Here is a 19,523-nt window from a genome sequence, read left to right on the forward strand (position 1 = left end):
GCACTGTTATAAATACAGATTCCTGGGCCTCAGGGTCAAGAGCAGGTGCCTCCTCAACACTTTCAACTAGACCAGTCCAGTTTAATAGGAGCTTCTTTGCGATGTTGTACGTCTGTGCTGCCCCAGTCGGTAGCCACTAGTCACAGGTGGCTGTTGAGCACTTGAAGGGTGGACAATAGGACTGAGAAACTGAATTTTTAATTTTGTTCAAATTAAGTTAAACTTAAATAGCTGGTGGCTTACTATAATACAGAGCCCCACCCAGACATTCTGAATCAGGAACTCTGGGAATGAGGCCTGAAGTCTGCATTTTAATAAACCCTATAGGTGATTCTGGTGCCTGCCTGTATCAGTGTTTCCTGAACAGCTTTTCCTTTTTTTCTTTTTTAATGTCAAATACATGCTCTTGCCTCTCACGTTGGACTTTAATTTGTAGGTTATCACCCCCTTCTAGGATGTATTCAAAGGTGAAAGCATATGTACAGAAGGATGTTCAATGAAGCTTTGTTACATTTGTGGGTGAAAGAAAAGCGGTGCTCACAGGGGGGTCTGATCATAACTTCCTAAGTGGGCAGGTCATGGTGGGGAGTCACACTCCAGGCATATAACTTATTTAGTGAAAGGATTTAGGCCAGACCTGTCCATTGGTATTTGAAATACCAGAATTAATACCCCTTGAAGGGGGTTTCTAACCTTCACAAGAACACAACCTTGTTTACTATCCTATAACCCAATCCCCACCTTGCTTTTTCCAATTTTCCTGGCATCCTTTCCTTAATTTCAAATGCATAAAAGAAGTTGCAAAACTGTTATTTTGCAGAGCATTTGAGATCTGGCTCCCTGGCATGCACCATTAGTTTGGTTCAAACAGAACTCATAAAAATTCTCTATAGGTTTGGATATTTCCTGCATCAACATATTAAAAAAATATGTCTTAGCATCTCTGCTCCAGGTCAGGCCTCCTGCAACCACCTTTGAACCAATTTTCCTTTCTTCCCCTTTACCCCATTACCACATAGCATCTGGAGAGGTCTTCCTAGTATGCAGCTAGGATCACGTGACTCCTCTTCCGTGGGTGGGTGTTGCCTCCTCAGAGCCTGGATTAGGGAAGAAACCTTGCTGGAGACTGTCCACATAAGTGTCCAAACCGAGGGTTCCGCAGATTCCCTCTACTCCTGAGTGCCCCTTTTCAGGACATCAACAAGGAAGACAACACCATTGGGATTTAAGGTGTTTGTCTTCATTTCTTGCTAACGGATCAGATCATGGATATGGAGCATCCTTATGTAAGCAAATGGGCTTTCAGACCTCCAGGTTTCTCTGTTGACCACAGTGAAAGGACCATTGTATCAAAAGAAAAGATGAGTCACCAGAATGGCAGAGGTGCTACAGCCCAAGAAGAAGGTACCTTGAGCAAGACAAGGCCTCCCTGTGCGGGAACTTGAGAAAGAGCCAGCAGCCTTGACCTTCATGAGACAGTTGTATATTGCCACGGGCCTTCTCACAAGGCTATCCAGCAAATTGTCTTGTTTGGTGGTTAAATGTGGATTCTGAAGTCAAACTTAGTGGCTCTGGGCCCAGCTCTGCTGTTGATCTCGGGACCTGGGTCCCAGAGGAGGGCCTGGGCTCAGGCAGTTCAGCAAGAGAGAAAGGTAATCAGACCATTGCAGCAGGGGCTCTGACGGGCTGGGAAGCTCCCGGGAGGAGTGTCTCACCTGACTTCGGGGAGAAGTGAGCCTTAGGGACAAGAAGGACATGGCCAGGTGGAATGAGGGGAAGGGAAGTTGTCCTCACCTCCAGGAAGATAGGGAGTGGGTCTAACCTTGGTCCTCATTCCTCCATCATGATCGGGCCATGAGCCCCAGGTGAAGGCAGGAACAAGCGAGCCCTATATGGGGCGCCCAGAGTTCTGGTTTTAATTACAGAGGTGGGATGTGGCACATGAGGAAGGACTCAGACTGGCTGGGGCAGGACAGGGCCTGCTGGAGCCCAGTGCTCCCCAACCCCAGGGCACATTTCCCTGTGACCCGAGTCACCACCGTGAGTGGACAGTTATTCCAGTATCCAAGACACGGTCATGGAGATCTCCAAGCTCAAGGCCATCAGAGAGGTAGGCAGGGACAAGCTGGTTTCAAGCTGGATGTGGAGGAGGGACGGGGCGGGGGATGGGGTGTTGGGAGGGAGTGGGCTGCGCAGAGGGATCCTGTCTCTTGCGCGGGATCGAAATCCCCAGCTCCTGTCGGACGCGCATCCGCGCCCCTGTCGCCCGGCAGGCGGAGCCAGAGCACAAGCCTGCTGGTGACTCCGGTCCTGGAGTCCAGCGGGGCGGGGCGAAGGGCGGGCCCCTGCGTCTCCGGCGTTAGAGCGCAGCGACAGTCACGCCGCGGGAAGGACGGGCGAGCGCGCCACCGGACCCTCCGTAGCCATGGCCATGCCCTCCACTCGCCGCTGCTGCCTGGGCTGGGACTTCAGCACGCAGCAGGTACAGTCCCGGGCCCCCGCGCCCAGGCGGGGCGGGGCCGTCTCCTCCGCGTCGCTGGGCAGGCTGGTGGGGACCCGGTGTGGGGACACCCGGGCCAAGCCGCGGGCGCACCTTCCTCTCGAACTTCTCAGGGACCCCGTGCCCCTGTCCGACGATGCCTTGCCAGTGCCGCCCTCTCGAAAGATGCAACAGCGACACGGCCTGTACCCCAGCCCTCCCGGAAACGACGTTCCCCTCCAACCTCCTCCCCCCAGCGGCGGGATCCTGGGGGCACTTGGCGGGGAAGTACCCAGAGGGGCGTGGGGACCCGGCGGGCTGGCGCGCTGTCATAACCACCGAGTGACAGGAACCCGAAGGAACTCAGCTACTGTAGCTGCGGCACGGTGGGGGAACAGACAGACGGGTAGATGAACACTCAGGCATAACCAGTGACCTGGAACTATATCACCGCGTGAAACTTTTTTCAAGTGAAATGGGCACAATATACCCATGAACTTTGTTCCGCCCTTGTTTGCCTCCAGCGCGCCCGGGTCAGCGTGCCCAGCGCTGCTGGCCACAGGACAGCTGGGCTGCTCCCAGGACCCCGCAGACAGGCGAGCAGTCAAAAGTTGCCTTGACCCTGGGTGTGGGTGCCAAAGTGCTTCCCCTTAACTTGGGAAACCAACACAATTGTAATCAAACCCCTCCTCTCAGTTGGGCCAGGGCTGCAGGCCAACCCGTGACCAGGAAGTCCTGTGGGACCCTGGACAAGTCAGGTTGCCTTGCAAGACCTCAGTTTCCCCATCTGCCTAGGAAAGGAATTGTACCCTTGGGTTTGGAGGTCTGCTGCACTGGGACACTGTATGTTTCTGGATCATGGCCATGGCCTATGGGAACAGCCCAGGGACCTTGCCTGGTCCCTGAGGTCCCTGCAGACATGGTCCTCCAGAGACAGCTCCAAACCTTAGCCTGCTATTCCTTCCCCTCTAGGGCTTTTACAGGCCTCCGGGCCAGTGCAGGAGCCAGGTCATCTATGAACATCTGTCTCTGGAGGGTTTGGCTTTTTGGCTGTTTGATGGGCAGAGATTCTTTGAGCTACCTGGGTGTTTCAACTGAGTCTCAGCTTCCTCATTATGCTCGGTCTTTGGGTATGTGCCCAGAGGAGGCTGTGTTACCATGGTTACGATGATGCACCCCAGCCTTCCAGGAGGTCTCCAGGTTGAACCGCTCACTCCTAGGGGGGCTGGGCTTCACCTGGTGATGTTTGTCCCCGGACCAGTGTCTAAGCTGAGGAAAATGCTGTACACCATCTTTTCGAATGCCTTCCAGGTAAAAGTTCTTGCTGTTGATGCAGAGCTGAATGTCTTCTATGAAGACAGTGTGAATTTTGACAGGGACCTTCCAGAATTTAGGTATGTACTTAGTGGACATGTTTCTGGATGTGGGGAGGGCTTGGTTTGGGGGGTCTTCACTCAACCTTTTACATTCATAAACACACTCTTCTGGCCTCATCAGATTGTAGGAGTGATCAGAATGGTGGTCTTGGTAGAACTCTCAGCACTTTTTTTTTCTATGCCTGGGAGGCTCTCTCCTCCATTCCTTCCCAGTTCCATTCATTCATTCATACATTCATGCATTAATGCATTCTGCGTGCATATATACAGTGGGTACCAGTTGAGACTGAATCAGGTACTGTGCTGGGTGCTGAGAATTTAAAGGGAATCATAATTATATACTTTTTAAAATATGACTTTTAAAATTCAATATAGTCATTTTGAGATTCATCCATGTTAGAAGTATCAGTAGTTTGATCTTTTTATTGCTCAGTAGTATCCATTATATAAATGGATCACAATTAGTTTATCCATCCACTAATGAGAGAGGCATTTGGGTTGTTTCTAGATTTTTATCATTATAAATAGAGAGGCTGTGAACTTTACATAGAAGTCTTTGTGTTGATATAAGCTTTCATTTCTCTGGGAAATACAATACCCAGAAATGGCTAAGTCGTATGGTAAGGTGAATGTTTCACTTTTTAAGAAATTGCCAATTCTCTTCCAAAGTGGCTACTTTAATAAAAAAATGTCTTAATGGGCATTGCATGTACTTGGTACATAATCCAAAAGGAACAAAAGGCCTACAGTGAAAAGCCTTAATTCCTCTGTGATCTCATTTCTTCGCTTCTGCCCTCCTGGACTTCTTTAGTTAGTTTTTTGTGTGTCCTTCCAGTGTTTCATATTGAAATATTAGCAGATAAGAATATTCTTATTTTCTTCCTTTCTTACACACACTGCACATACCATTCTGTACTTGGCTTTATTCATTTCTCAGCCACTTGGCTATGTTTCCATATCAGTACATAGAAGTTCTGTGTTCTTTTTAGAGATGCATCATATTTCACTGGGTAGATTTACCGTCTCCTATTTAAGGATATTAGGTTGTTTGCAATGAAAAATGATGTAGTGAATGACCTACATATGCCATCACAGACACGTGCCAGTTTATCTGTAAGATAAAATTTCAGAAACAGCATCGCTGGATCAAAGAGCAAATAGATTTGTAATTTTGGAAGATGTGGCCAAATGGCCTCCCGTAGGGATTGTATTGATTTACACCCCATCAGCAATACATGAGAATGTCTTGTTTCCCACAGCACTGCCAATTCAGTGTGATTGTAAAAGAGTTTTTGGTTCTTTGCCAGTCGGAGAGGTGGAAAGTGATATCTCTATGTAGCTTTACCTTGCATTTCTCTTACTGTGAACGAAGCTGAGCATCTTTTCACATGTTGAAGAGCTACTTGAATTTATTTTTCTGTGAAGTTATTTTTCATGTTCCTTGCCCATTTTTCTGTTGGCTTGGTTATCTATTTCTTATTAATTTCTAGGAGCTTTTCATATATTAGAGGATTTGTCTCTGTTGGTACATGAATTGCAAATATGTTTCTCAGGTTGTTATTTGTGTTGACTTGTGTGTGGATTGTTGCTATTGTTGCCATCTTCGTTTCTATTGGCTCTAGATTTTGAGTCATACTTAAAAAAAAACTTTTCTACTCAAGATTATAAAGGAATTCACTTATGTTTGCATCTAGTTCTTATATAAAAATACTTGGCATTTAGTTAGGTACATAGCTGGACATTTATATGTAAATTTAATTTTTTCCAAATGACTTCAGTTTTAACAGAATTTTTTTTTTAGAAGTCTACTTTTACCTCACTGATATGAGACGCTGGTTCCATCATAAGCTAAATTCTGGGCATATTTAGGTCTATTTCTGGACATTTTCTTTTGCTTCATTGGTTGGTACATCTGTTCACGAGCCAGTAACACAGGGTTTTAATTATTCCAGCTTTGTAATAGGATTTAATATCTGGACTTGCTGGTTCCCTCTGATCTTTTATTTTTTTTCTTTTTTTCAGTTTCCATCACCACTCCTTTTTTTAAAAATTTTTTTTATTTTCAGGGAGACACAATCTTCATTCTTTGGTGGAAAATCTTCATCACCACTCTTTCTTGTTCTTTGTTACCATGTATTTTAGAATTAGCATTTAATGTTCCAGAATGCAAAATTGTTAATTTTTTTATTGAGATAATATTACATTTAGAAATTAACTCAGAGGGAATTGACAAGAGATCATGTCTTCCTGTCTAAGCACATGCTCTATTTTTCCATTTGTTCAAGTCTTCCTTGGAGCACTTCATGTGTGTCTTAAATATATTTAACATATGGACTTTTCACATTGTAGTATATTGCAAAAATGACCGTAATTCTCCACGCCTCCCTGTACCCATGCTCTTTGCAATGGGACTTTGCAGCTCCTTTCATCAAGAGATGGAGTCGTTTCCCAACCCGTTGATTTTAATCAGGAGAATATGGGGGAAGTAACATTGTACCAATTCTAACCCTAACCCTCAAGATGCTTGGTGTGCCTCTACCCTCATTCTTGGAATCCTGTACCACCGCCAAACAAACCAGCTCAGGTGACCCTGCTGGAGAATGAGACACGTGGCCTAACTGCCCCATATCCCCAGCTAAGAGAGGCCAAATTCAGCCCCCAGAAGCAGAGCCCTCTAGTTACACTTAGATGACCGCAGATGCTTGAGTGAGCCTAGCTGAGACCAGAAGAACCACCCAGCTAAGCCCAGCCCGGTGACTGACCAATAGAATTGTGGACTAAGTAATGTCAAGCCACTACTTTTTGAAGTAACGAGGCAAAAAGAACCCAGTGCACATAGTTATTTTAAATCTTATTTCTAACTATTTTATCGTTTTGCCCGAGGGTCTTCTAGGGGTGAGGAGGGGAGGGAGAGGGTTCCAAGGAATCTTCCATGGCTTGTAAGCCAAGGACTTGGTCTGAGAGCCAAGAACTTTTCTTACAGATGCAGCACCTCCTGTAGCCACACCTCTACCTCTCCAAATGCAGTGGATTTGGGAGGCCTTCTTATCCAACCCCGTCACCCCCATCCCAGTTCCTTCTCGGCCATTGCACCGAGTGACACCGTGCCTGCCTTCCAAGGCTGGTTTTTGCCGGTGCTTTCTGAGCATTGCCACCTCTGGGCCACTCTGGGCAACTTCTGTGCCTTCTCTTTCCATCACTCAGCATTCGTACCTGTTCAGTCTAGGGCTCCCCCTTCAGGGTGGGGGAGGGGGTCGCTTCTGCTTCCATTGGAGGTATCCAGGATCTGCCACCGCTGGGCCCCTGCCTGAGCTCTGTCCTTCATTCTCTCTTGTTCCCTTTGTAGAACTCAGGGCGGAGTTCACGTTCACCAGGATGGTCTGACAGTGACTTCTCCAGTCCTGATGTGGATCCAGGTAAGCACCAGGGTTCCTGTCCCTCTCCTGTCCAAGGCCTGTCTTGCCAGCAGACCTAGCTCATGAGAGCATCTGTTGGGACCCAGTGCTCATGGGGACACAGAGTCCATGTGGTTCCTTGGGCCATGCTCAGCCTCAGCTGGTGTCAGTCCTCCTGAGCTGAGAGAGCTCACAAGCGGCTTCCAGGTTCTGGGGCCATAGAAGCTAGAAAGTCCAGTCAGTCTCCATCTTTAAAATGCCACAGAACAGACTGTTCCCAAACACTCTGCAATCACCCTTATACCCTGAGATCCAAACACAGCCTTGGGTTCTTAGTGCTCAGTCCCTGGACCCCTCATCTCCCAGGGTAGGGGCCCTCTGAACGGTGGCACATGACCAGCCCCATCGGGTTCAGATTGATCCCAAGTAGTCCTGCCCACTCAAGACCAATGAGACAGGAAGCTCTCTGTTGCTAGATCCAGGTGACCCGTGGGGCCACAGGACGGGGGGTGTGGACTCCACAGGCAGGCATGATAGGGCTGGGGGCTGCCTGATAGGCCACAGGGAACCCAAGGCCCTGACACTGGAGGCCAGGCAAAGGCAGAACCTAATGTGTCTGTCAGACACTTTCTCCGTCTCCCAGTACCTGTTTAACTAACTTCTTGTAGTGAATTCTTTCTGTTGAGATAACTAGTATGATTTCTTTTTTATCTGCCTGACCCTGACTCATCCTGGAGGACTGGGGTAAAGGATGAATTTCCACCAGGCAGGCGAGCTGCAATGAACTTCAGAGGTCTGAGCCAGACTGAAGGGTAGCAGTGGTGGGGATGGGGATGACAGGCAAGAGTCGGTGTCTCAAGGTCCCAGTGATGATGCCAAGACCTAAACTTGGGGGGGGGTGGTGAGCCATGGGTCGGGAGCCAGGCTTGGGGTTGGGGCCAGGGTGGTTTCTGTAATCATTCTGAGCAGTCCCCAGAACTGGACCTGTTCTAGTTTTGCCAGCCCCTGCCCCAGCTGTACCACACTCCCTGCATGAGGTTTGGCAAGCAGGGTTAGAGGGCAGAGCCCCAGCCAGGACTATGAAAGGAGTCCCCTTGCGCAGGGTGGGGATGGCAGGTCAGCCAGAAGCTCAGGTGGCGTCTCTGCCCACAAGGAAATCCCAGTCTGGGGACTCAAATTTCTGCTGTGAAATCCTAGGGGAAATACTGAGCTCTGCTGGGTACTGCCCCCCACCCTTGCTCCCCCCTCCCCCATAATGGGGTCTTGCTAGAAAGAAGATTCTAGCCGGATGGTGGGTGGTGGACGGTGGAGGGGTTGAGACAAATGGCCACCAGCTCTGCCTACTCCCTCTCCAACCTTGTACTCCTGGACACGGGGTTGTGGGCTTGGAGCCCCATTCTGGTGGAAGTCCTCTACGTTGCCCTTCACTTCCCCATTGCAGTGAAGTCACATCACTAATAGGGTAGGTTGAAAACGCAAATGAAAGAAACCAAAATCGGAGCCACTTTGTTTTCTCCCTTCCTGAGTGCGTACAAGTCACAGATGGGAGAAGCAGAATTTAAGCATTAGTGCTTTGCGCTTTCATTTATTTAAAATATTTTTAGTATTGTTCACCGTTTTTGTTCGATTGATGCCCCTTGTTTAATTAATGTATCTGTTCCTCCTTCGTCACCTCCGCTGCAGTGACAAGCGCTTCCATTTCAGTGTTGGGGCTTGTGTGGTCGCCTGGCTTTTGGTTCAGGATTGTCATGGTGGATTCTGTTTTTCTGCTCAGGCTTTGGATATCATCTTGGAGAAGATGAAGGCTTCGGGCTTCGACTTCTCTCGAGTCCTCGCCTTGTCCGGAGCGGGCCAGGTTTGTCTGCAGCAGGCGGCTGGGACCGCACGAGGGCCGCTGTCCTGGACAGCGAAGCTGGTGTCGAGGTGCCGGCCCCACGAGAGGGAAGATGCTCGTTCTTGAGACGCACTGCACACACTTTGTTGTTAGTAAACATCCCCATAAGCTGTTCTGCCTCGGAGGGTGTACGGTTAGGCTCCGTGCAGAAGGATCTGAGACAGTTCTTACCACTCAGCGCCGCACAAAATGGGGCAGCGGGTGAGGACGAACTGGATGGAGGGGTGGAGGGAGCATTTGATGTGAATTTGTTATAACCGAGGCACTAAAATTGATTTTTCTATTTCCTGGAAGTAAAGCAACGTCAGAAATGACACTAATCACGATAGCAGTTTTATGAGCAGAGACGTTAGTAATAATAACAATGAACACTGAGCACTTAGTGTCGGCCGGGCACTGTGCTGAGCCTTTTGTGTAAGTTATCTGAGTCCTCATGCCATTTCTATGGGTGGTTGACATGGGGTTCTGGGCACGCTGCCTAGGTTTGACCCCCAGGTCTGCCGTTCCCAGCAGTGGCCTGGGTGACCTCAGTCCAGCTCTGTTGCCTCCTTACCCTCATCGGCCATAGGCTCAGTGTGAGTGTTAAATACATAAAATTGAACAATATTTGCTATGTACAATTCTTAAGTTTTGGCTACTGTTTTTAATTATCATTGCCATTTGCACGAAGACTACAAGGCACAGAGAGGTGATGTCACTTGTCCAAGGTCACATAGCTGCTAGGAGGGGAAATCAGGATCCAAATCCAGTTTCATCCTCAGAATCACTTAGCTCCGTGCCGGGTCAGCCCTCGTTAGGGAGAGCTCACTAATGCTTCTGAAGATGCCTCTTCTTCCCCCTGACCTAACAGGAATTTATTGCTTCTGTCCTTGTTGAACTAAACAGATTCCCTGGGTGATCTTGTCTGCCTCTCATGTGAACTCAGGCCTAGACACCCTGCCTCTCCCTCCTAGCATCCCCTTCATCCCCATGGCCGGGTGTCCTGTGAACACCCCAGACTTAGCATGTCCCAGGCTGAGCACCCATCCACCCCCAGACCTCTTCCTCCTCGGGTTCCCTTTCTCAGGGAGTTCCCCTACCCACCCAGTGCCACACACAGGGTCCCCACGTGGGTTTGTACATGGTTCTTGCATCTACCACCGCTTCTCCAACTCTGCTTCTGTTGCCCAGGCCTGGTGCCTTCATCCTCGTCCAGTCCATCTTCTCTGAGGCTCCCACAGGCCCACTCATTACCTTCAGCCCTGGCCACAGTCTCCTGATCAGAGTTCCTGCTGCCTCCCGGGTAAACCCCAATTCTCTAAGCCCAGACATTAAGGCCCTGGTGCTGCCACCTCCCCCTCCTGCCCCAGCTTTAGCCCACTGCTTAGAATGCCACCCTTCCCTACGCCTGCCAGGGTTTCTCTCTCACCTGTGGTCACGCTCTGCCTGGAGTGTGCACACACTCACCTCTGGGATCCCTTCCTAATAATCACGTCTCCTTCTACCCATCTGTACTCCAGCTGGTGAGATGCCCCTCCTTTCTGTTCCCACAGCCCTGTCGCTGCAGCTCCAGGGTTTTGTAATTGCACATTTGTGTCTTTTCCCTGACTCAACTCCAGTGTCCTGCAGAATAGGAATGCTACTATACTCATCACTCCCATGCCTGGCTTGATAAATGTTTGTTGAATGAATGGAAGGGCAAGTGAATGAATGAGTGACTTTCAGGTAATATTATGAGCCATGTGTTAAATGCAATTTTACAAAGGCACCAGACTCTAGACCGGTCAGTCCTTCTTGGAGCCTTCCTACAAATGGTGAGGTGGGCAGGGCAGAGTTCCTCCCCGTTTTATAGCTGTGAAAACCACGTCTCGTGAAGAGGATAAGCTCTGTGACTGAGAAGGGCAGGGGAGGCTTTGGTGTATGGTCTGGAGTCCTTCTGTGTCTCCGGAAGGCTGTGACACCGGTGTGTGGCCTAATAGACATGTACTTGGGTTTCCCTGGACAGCAACATGGAAGTATATACTGGAAAGCTGGGGCCAGTCGGGCGTTGACAAGCCTGTCGCCAGACCTCCTGTTACATGAGCAGCTGCAGGTAAGTGGCCCGCACGGGGGAGGCAGGGAAACCTCTGCAGAGGGAGAAGAAAGGCCCTGGAGTCTGGGGCTTTTTGTGCATTGTCAGGGCATAGGAAGTTGGTCCTGTGAGCCTGGCTGGCCCTGTCCCCCTATGGTGGGCACACCTGGTGTCTGGACAAAGGGTCAGGTGCTAACAGCCCTCTGTGCCCTGCTTGACTCTGGCCCAGTCCCCCTTTGGAATCTCCCCTTGGGGCAGGGTGCCCCCTCCTGCTGCTGGAAGGCCAGCTCTGGCTTTTCCTCTTCTTTCCGGCGTCAAATGCCCCTGCCAAGCTGCACGAGTCCTCTCTTACCCACCTCTAGTGTCTCCTGCAGTGCTCAGGCGTCCTCGCCAGAACCTTCAACCTCGGGCTTCCTGGGAGAGACCCCAGCGGGCGTGAAGGGCTTGCCCATGGGTCTTCCAAGGTCACCTCCAGGGGAGAGGTGCCCACACCTGCTGTGATGGGCAGTGTGACCGCCTGTCCCGGAATCAGCAAGCGGAGCCCCTTCTTTCCAGGCCTGTTTCTCCATCAGCGACTGCCCGGTGTGGATGGACTCCAGTACCACAGCCCAGTGCCGCAGGCTGGAGGCCGCCGTGGGCGGGGCCCAGGCTCTCAGCCGCCTCACCGGGTCCCGCGCCTACGAGGTGGGCAGGACCCATGGGCTGGGACTGGGTATGGTCCTGGGACGAAGGTCTGGTTGTTGGCTCTGGGTGCCTTTTCTCTGGGTGGGTGTCGCCTCAGAGGAGCCAGGCCCAGGCCCTATGGCCCCTGGTACTGACCCAGGCTGTCCGGCCTCTGTGTGCGTGTCCCCAGGTCAGAACCAAGGTATGAACATGGCTGTGCTCCTCACATTGAGCCGAGCTGGTGACGGGACCCCATTTCAGCCTCTCTAACCTGAGGGGAAAAGGAGCACTTACATTTTGGGTAGTTTTGAAGCTGAAAGAAATCAGTGTATAGAAGACACAGTATAGTGCCTGGCAGAGTAAAAAAAAAAGAAAGTGCCCTTTTCCTGCTCGCAGCCAGGGTCCCAGCCCACTGCACAGGTGGCTGGCACCCAGCCAGTGCCGGATTGGGTCATGTGGCCCTCACTGGAGTAAAGGCGTTTGGGGATAGGGCCAGCCCTACTTGGGCCACCTGAAGTAAGAAGGATGTGGGTGGGGAAGACACCTGAGTCCCCTGCACAGGTGCCTGCGGTCAGAGCAGTCCCTGGGCTGTGTGTAAATCCCCAGGCAAGGCTTGTTCACGGAGGGTGGCCAGAGACAGCCAGCCTTTCCGAGGCCTCGTTAAGGCCTTTGTTATACGAACTGATGTTCAGAGCATGCTACACTACCCTCACTTTATGGAGTTGATCATTCCATGTAGGGTTTGGGTTTTTAAGAATTTGCCATCTTTTTCCAGAGATTTACGGGAAACCAAATTGCCAAGATTTACCAGAAGAATCCCAAGGCCTACTCACACACGGAGGTTAGTTAAATGCTCCTACTTGATTGAAAGTCGCTGTTGAATTCCTTTTATAATAATTACCTTCAACAGAAATATACCTCGTGTGCGTTGGTGAGAAACCATTGATTAGCAGACATTGAAAAAGACGTTGTCCATTTGCTTTTTTTCTCATTTGGAAACAATTTGCTTGTTTCCAAAGAGGAGGGAAAGAGTGGAATCGTGGGAAAGGGAAGTCAGGGGCTCTCCTGTTCACAAGGGGTGGAGGTCAGGGTCAGGGTGGGAGCCGCAGGATGGGTGTCTCCCTGGGACCAGCCGAGTGAGAGATCTGGGTGCCCTTTAGGCTCTGTCCACTCAGTTTCCTGAATGGTCAGTGCAGTGTGGCTACCAGGCTCTTGATTGGCTTCGGGGTCACTGTTTTCTAAGGAAATTTATAAAGCTGGACTGATGTCCCCACCTGTGGCCCTTTAACCTGAGGCTGCATCCCAGGAAACCCAGATTTACTCTTGATCCACAGCTGCTGAAAGTTAGCACTTAATGCCACCTGAGAAGGCGCCTGACACCCTTGGTAGTGATTTTCCATCGCTGAGTAATTAGACAAGGATCAGCTCGTGTTAAACCAAAGGGCCTTTTTAATCTTGGAAGTTAATACCCATTTATTATTTAATGACTCAAGATTACTTTGTAGCATTAGCCATGTAGGTTGGGGGTGGGGGTAAAAAAAACCCTCTCCAAATTCCATGTGAAACAAAGGATGAAGGTGTCCTGATGGGGACAGGAGGTGCCATCTTTCTCTGCCCTGGTCCAAGGGCTCATGATTCCTGTGTGGAAGCACAGACCCTTGGACTGACATTTGAAATCTGTTATCAGTTCCTCCAGCTCATGTCTGGGGTCTTCGGCTTCCGAGGGGCCAGCTTTCATGGATACTGACTCTGAAACGCCACCCCCCCACCCCCAGCGCCTTTGTTGGTTCTGAGTCCTGTGGCCACACCTCCCGCTTCCCTTGGGACCAGGAATGAAGACCTCAGAAGTGGAGGAAGGGCGCCACACTCCCTGGGTTCTGGGTGCCCTAAGCGTGGCTTTTTCATAGGGCCTGTGGCTCCTTGTCTCTGTTGAACTTGACAGTTTTATGATCTGCAGAGTGAGATGCCACTGCCATTAATGCTCACAGTTTCCACATTCCTCCCAGTTTAAACCTCTTTTCCTGTGTGTGTGTGTGTGTGTGTGTGTGTGTGTGTGTGTATGAAGTATTCAGTTGCTTAGGATAAATGGAAGTGAGTCGTATCCCACTGTTTCCTTCTCTTACAGAGAATTTCCTTGGTTAGTAGTTTTGCCGCTTCCCTGTTCCTTGGGTCTTACTGCTCCATTGACTACAGTGACGGTAAGCCTTCCGAGTCCTGGGCGTGGGCCTGTGCTTGTGCCGTGGGCGTGCAGCAGTGTGAACTCGGCCTCCTGGGTGGGTGCCAGTCTTTCAGCTCTATTATCCTTTGCCGAGGAGGGAGGGCATTAGTTATCTTCTGCTGTGTAACAGATGACCACAGCTCTTAGCAGCTGAGAATCGCCAATGTTTCTTATCCCACAGAGCTTCTGAAGGTCAGGAATCTGGGAGCAGCTTAGCTGGGTGGTTCTGGCTCAGGATCTCTTGTGAGGGGGGGCCATCCAGCTGGCGACCAGAGCTGTGGTCATTGAAAGGCTTGTCTGCGGCTGGAGGATCCAGGGTCACACACATGACTGTTGGCCAGAGGTCTCCGTTTCCCCCCCTGTGTGGCTCCCGTGGGGCAGTTCATGACAACACAGCCGGATTCCCCCAGCACGGGGTGGGAGAGGGAGAGGGCAGCCCAGCAGAAGCTGCAGCGTCCACACACTAATCTTAGGAAGTGACACACCATCACTTCTCCCCCAGCCGAGGGGTTCTACAGACCTACCCAGGGACGGGGAGGCGGGGACCTCACAGGTGTGCACACCTGGACTCCTGGGCGAGCAGGGGCCATCTTGGAAGCTGGTGCCCACAGGAGTTATTTATTGAAGTTTTTGTTCACATTTGGGGAACTCATGAGAGTTGCGAGTTTCAGGAATCAACACTGGACAAAAGTAAAAGGAAATGGTGCCAGTGAGGAAGCAAAGCTGGGAGGAGGTATCAGAGGAACTCTTGGGTGAGCCTAGATTAAACGGAGTGACCAGACGCAGCGGGGAGAATGTAGCACAAGACCCCAGACCCGGAAAGTGGCTTCAGAAAGAGTGAATACTCTGAGCCTCCTAGAATTTACCTGAAGTTTTGTTTTTGTTTTTTTTTTTTAAGATTTTATTTATTTTTCTAGAGAGAGGGTAAAGGAGGGAGAAAGAGGGAGAAACATCGATGTGCAAGAGAAACAATCAGTTACCTCTCTTGCGTCCCCAACTGGGAACCTGGCCCACAACCCAGGCATGTGCCGTGACTGGGAGTTGAACCAGTGATCTTTTGGCTCGCAGGCCAGTGCTCATTCCACGGAGCCACACCAGCCAGGGCTACCTGAAGTTATCAGGGACATAAAGTGAGGTGACTGAGGAGTGGTCACCAAGCTTCACTCGCAGCCCGGCGGAGAGAAGGTTCCTGCAGCTAATTGCATGGAACTCAGAGCAGCAGAACCCAAAGCTGGACTGGCCTGAGTGTCCACCTGTGCTCTCCCCCGCTCCATGGGGCTGTTACGTGCTGCTGGGGAAGGTCACACCACTGCTCCAGCAGGCATGCCAGAGGGTCACAGCCTTCAACCTCCTCTGGGTCCTCCACGCCGCTCACCTGAGGAGCCACCTCCTAATTTTCCAGCCGTCTGACCTCCTCACATGGGCACATGACTCCATCGCTGACCCAGGCCCCCGTCTGCCTCCCTCCACCTGTTCTCTGGGTTCCGTCCCCTTCCCCGTCCTGTCCCGAGGAAAGCGCTGGGAGAACAGATGGCTTGCGGCAAGACTTAGTGAGCTGATCTTAGTGACAAGCAGGAGGACGGCTGGCGGAGCCTGAGAGTGCTCCTTGAAGCTAGGTGTGATTGCGAAGTCCCCGCGGGCTGGCCCACATAGCAGCAGGCTGCCCCGGAGTAGACACCTTGACCGGCAGGGGACATAAAGAGCGGTTCCTTGTCAACATACTGCTGGTAGTTCCTGTCCCCCCGTCAGGTCTCAGAGCAGTAGCCATGCAGGCTAGCGGTGGCGTTCCAGCTGGTGAGGAAATACTCGGAGGAAGGGGTGGGGCCACGTGTTTCCCACGGCCATGCTGGCTCTGTGGTTCCAGCGGGACCCAGGCACATGGTACACATTCCATTGGCTCACGTTTGCGGGGACAGAATGAGCTGCTGTGCCAGGCTTGCGCATTTTTGCAAGATGTTTCTAATTCTTATTTCCTTCCTTCCTTAGGCTCTGGAATGAATTTGTTGCACATCCAGGACAAAGTCTGGTCCCAGGCTTGCCTTGCTGCCTGTGCACCTCACTTAGAGGAGAAGCTCGGCCCCCCGGTACCGTCATGTTCTGTTGTGGTAGGTCCTCTTTCCAGTGATGCGGCCTCTTTAAGAGCTGGCAGCTACGGGAGAAACAGTGCAGCACACACACACACACACACACACACACTCACACTCTTTTATACGTGGCATTTTCAGTCTAGTATAAGATAGGTAAAGTAACATGTCTGCGTCAGTGCCTTGCACTTAGTAGGTACTCCGGTGCACGTACAGATCACTGCCTTCTGACGGCAGAGGTGGAGGGAGATTTGGAAAATTCCACTAGAGATCTGTTGGAATAGGAAAAAAATGAAGGCAAAGTTTTGGGTGATTGCACACCCCAGGGAAAAAAAAGCACAGAATGTTGCAACTCTGGGGTTAGGGACCACCACCGAAGCTTGCGGCGGGCAGCCTGGAGAAAACAGAAGTACCAGCGAGCCAGGCACAGCACAGGCCCCGGTGCCACACGGCCTGGGACGGACTCCTGGCTCTACCACTGAGCGACTCAGGCATTATTCTGTGCCTCAGTGTCGTCATCATTTCCATTGTCCCTGGAACAATTAGAGTAATACTTTCTATCTTATTGGGCTGTTGTGTCCAATAAGTGAGTTGACACATTTAAAGTGCTTAAGGATAGTGCCTGGTCCCACCGTAATAGTAAAACATTTCAGCATTAGTGTGACGCCCCGTTCAGAATAGACGTGGCCATGAACGCCCTGGTGTCACCTACCTAGTTGGCTGGCTCAGTTTGTGACTGTTCTGAGGGGACAGTGGAGTTGAGAGAGACTTGGGCCGTGTCCCCAGGGCCCTTTGGTGAGGAGCCCAGGCCACACAGTCAGGACAGCCAGAAAGCCCAGGTGGGACAGTGACGACGGAGGAGGGTCCCCAGGCCTGGCGCGAGGCGTGGAGCTGGGAGAAGTGGGCTGCGAGGGGACCTCGGCTGTCACGAGCACTCCCCCTTGGGAGTCCCAGCCACAGAAGCACTTGTCTCAGATCAACACTGACAAGCTAGAGCCAGCCTTTGCCACCATGAGCAGAACCACAAAGCCACCCCCTTGCCATCCAGAGGGCTCTGGAGGCCAACACACAGAGCCCAAGGAAGGGCGTCCTGGCCCCCAGAAGCAGACAGTTTAGGACCCAGGCGCAGTGCTCCCTGGCAGAAAGGCAGGGGAAGGGTGGACAGAGCGCAGACCAGCCACTGGGGCTGGTGTTCCGTACATGGCTTAGTTTTCCATGTGAGTTGGAGAGCGATGTCTTGTCTGGGGCGGCAGGCCCTGTCTGCCTCGCCTGTGCAGAGACTAGCAGCTTGGAGCCGGGAAAGGACTGATTCTGAAATGGTTCTGGACTTTCAGTTGTAACATATGCCCCACGCGATGGTGATGGGGAAAACAAGCAAATCCCATTTTTTTAAGTATATTTTATTGATTATGCTATTACAGTTGTCCCAAGTTTTTCCCTTTGCCCCCCTCTGCCTGGTATCCCCTTCCCTCTAGCGTTCCACACCCCCTTAGTTCATGTCCATGTGTCATGCACATCAGTTCTTCGACTTCTCCATTTCCTATACTATTCTTAATGTCCCTGTATGCAGAATCCATTAAAAAAATTTTTTATTGATTGATTTTAGAGAGAGAAGGGAGAGGAAAATAAAACATTGATTTGTTGTTCCATTTATTTATTTACTCATTTATTGGTTGCTGCTTGTATGTGCCCTGACTGGGAATCAAACTCGCAACCTTGGCCTATTGGGGATGATGCTCTAACCAGCTGAGCTACCCGGCCACAGCAGCAACATCCATTTCTGTCATCTATCTTTTGGAAGGTAGTATCCAGGAAGAAGATACTTGGTGACCAGCTGTATCAGACACTCCTCAGGCCCCACCTTGCATCCTCCAGCCAGCCTTTGTCACCTGCCATCACTCCCTGGCAGCAGCCTGCCCAGGCTGCATCCCGTTCCCCGCACTCAGCTCATGCTCCAGGGCTTCTGCGACTGCACGTGTGTGCTCTGCAAGCCTGGAGGCGCAGGGAGTGACCCTCACCAGAGGGAATCTCTGGGGAGCTGCTCCTCTGTCCCATCTCCAGGTGGACAACCCCAGGTCCGCTTCCCACAGCACCTCGGACGTTGCCCCGTGGGTGAGCCCGGTTGCGGACAGCGCTGACCAGCTCGACCTTGCGCTGCAGGATGGGCTTTCCCTCCTTCCCTGTTTTACTCCTCCGGTTCCTCTCTTGTGTCCTGGGATCACTGCTCCAAAGAAGCCACCTGCCCACAAGCCCCAACTCAGGCTGTTTTCTGAGGCACCCGAGGCCGAGACCTGTGTGTCTCCTAAGAGATAGCTTATTCGAAATTTTGCTGGAGGAAGCAAATTTTTCTTCCCAAACACCAGGAAATCTTATCATTTATTTTAAACTTTGAGAACTAAGATAAAGTCAGAGAAAGGGAAAAAATAGGGTTTTTGTACTTTAAAAAAAATAACTATGCTTTCTAAAGACTCTACATCTGTCTAGGGGGGGTCCCTGCTCTCTAGTCCCACAGCAGCTCATGGAGGGGCCTGAGGGCCATGGTTCCTGGAGGAGTCCCCTCCCCCACAGTGCCTTTTTGGGTTCATTTTCTTTAGAATGTTGACCTCTGCATTTGTATGTCAGGTTATTTTTAATCCGGTTGCTAGGCTGATAGAGGGTGTGTGTAAGGGTTTATCTACTCCCTTGAGTTTGCTTACTGGTGTCCTCCAGTTATTTATTTATCTTTAATGCTGTGTCCAGAATTTGGAGCTCATGTGGCAAGTACAAGTAGGGGATTGGTTTGCTTCGGCGGCCTTGCATCTCCAAATCAAGTTGGTCTTCGAAGACCGCACATGAACATGTGCTTTGGTTCCAAACGTGTCCTGAGCTCCTCTGACCTTCAGTGAACGGGAGGGGCATCCCTGGTTTGCCGCAGGGAGCGGTGTGACTCCAGGTTCCGGGACCCAGAGCCTGTAACTGTCCTGTGGCCTGAGGGGTAGAGAGCTGTGCTGGGCAGCAGGACTGGCCTCATCAGTGGGCTGTCTTTTCCTCCTCAGGGAGACGTTTCTTCCTATTACGTCCAGCGCTATGGATTTTCTCCAGGATGCAAAGTGGTGGCCTTCACTGGGGACAACCCAGGTGAGTTCCTGCAGGGATTTCGCTGTCCGGGTAGTCTGACTCGGTCCATACCGGACACTTGAGAAAGCCAGCCTGGCCTCTGGGTGAAGCCCTTCTGTGGTGGGACCCTTCCTTCTGGACTGTGGGCTTCACTCTTGAAATCTGATTCCTTGTGCCTGCCCTACATTGGCCCTGCCTGTCCTCAGAAGCCACTCAAGTCGGCCTCCCTACCCCAGGAGGAAACTGATCAGCGTAAGGAAAGCAGTCC

General features: G+C 51.1%; 1 protein-coding gene across 1 annotated transcript in view; it reads left to right on the forward strand.

The window, feature by feature from the left end:
* The first annotated feature begins 2,361 nt into the window (after window positions 1-2,361).
* Window positions 2,362-19,523, forward strand: part of XYLB (xylulokinase) — a 37,909-nt gene continuing 20,747 nt past the window's right edge. Inside the window, exons 1-10 of the mRNA XM_090284517.1 lie at window positions 2,362-2,482; window positions 3,791-3,873; window positions 7,202-7,271; window positions 9,025-9,105; window positions 11,129-11,215; window positions 11,750-11,878; window positions 12,633-12,698; window positions 13,983-14,055; window positions 16,062-16,180; window positions 19,195-19,276. Coding sequence (XP_090140643.1) covers window positions 2,426-2,482; window positions 3,791-3,873; window positions 7,202-7,271; window positions 9,025-9,105; window positions 11,129-11,215; window positions 11,750-11,878; window positions 12,633-12,698; window positions 13,983-14,055; window positions 16,062-16,180; window positions 19,195-19,276 — 847 coding nt within the window. The 5' untranslated portion in view covers window positions 2,362-2,425. The remainder of the gene's footprint in view (window positions 2,483-3,790; window positions 3,874-7,201; window positions 7,272-9,024; window positions 9,106-11,128; window positions 11,216-11,749; window positions 11,879-12,632; window positions 12,699-13,982; window positions 14,056-16,061; window positions 16,181-19,194; window positions 19,277-19,523) is intronic.

The sequence above is a fragment of the Furipterus horrens genome, unplaced genomic scaffold, assembly GCF_987537825.1.
Source record: "Furipterus horrens unplaced genomic scaffold, mFurHor1.1.pri manual_scaffold_7, whole genome shotgun sequence".
NCBI classification, from domain to species: domain Eukaryota; kingdom Metazoa; phylum Chordata; class Mammalia; order Chiroptera; family Furipteridae; genus Furipterus; species Furipterus horrens.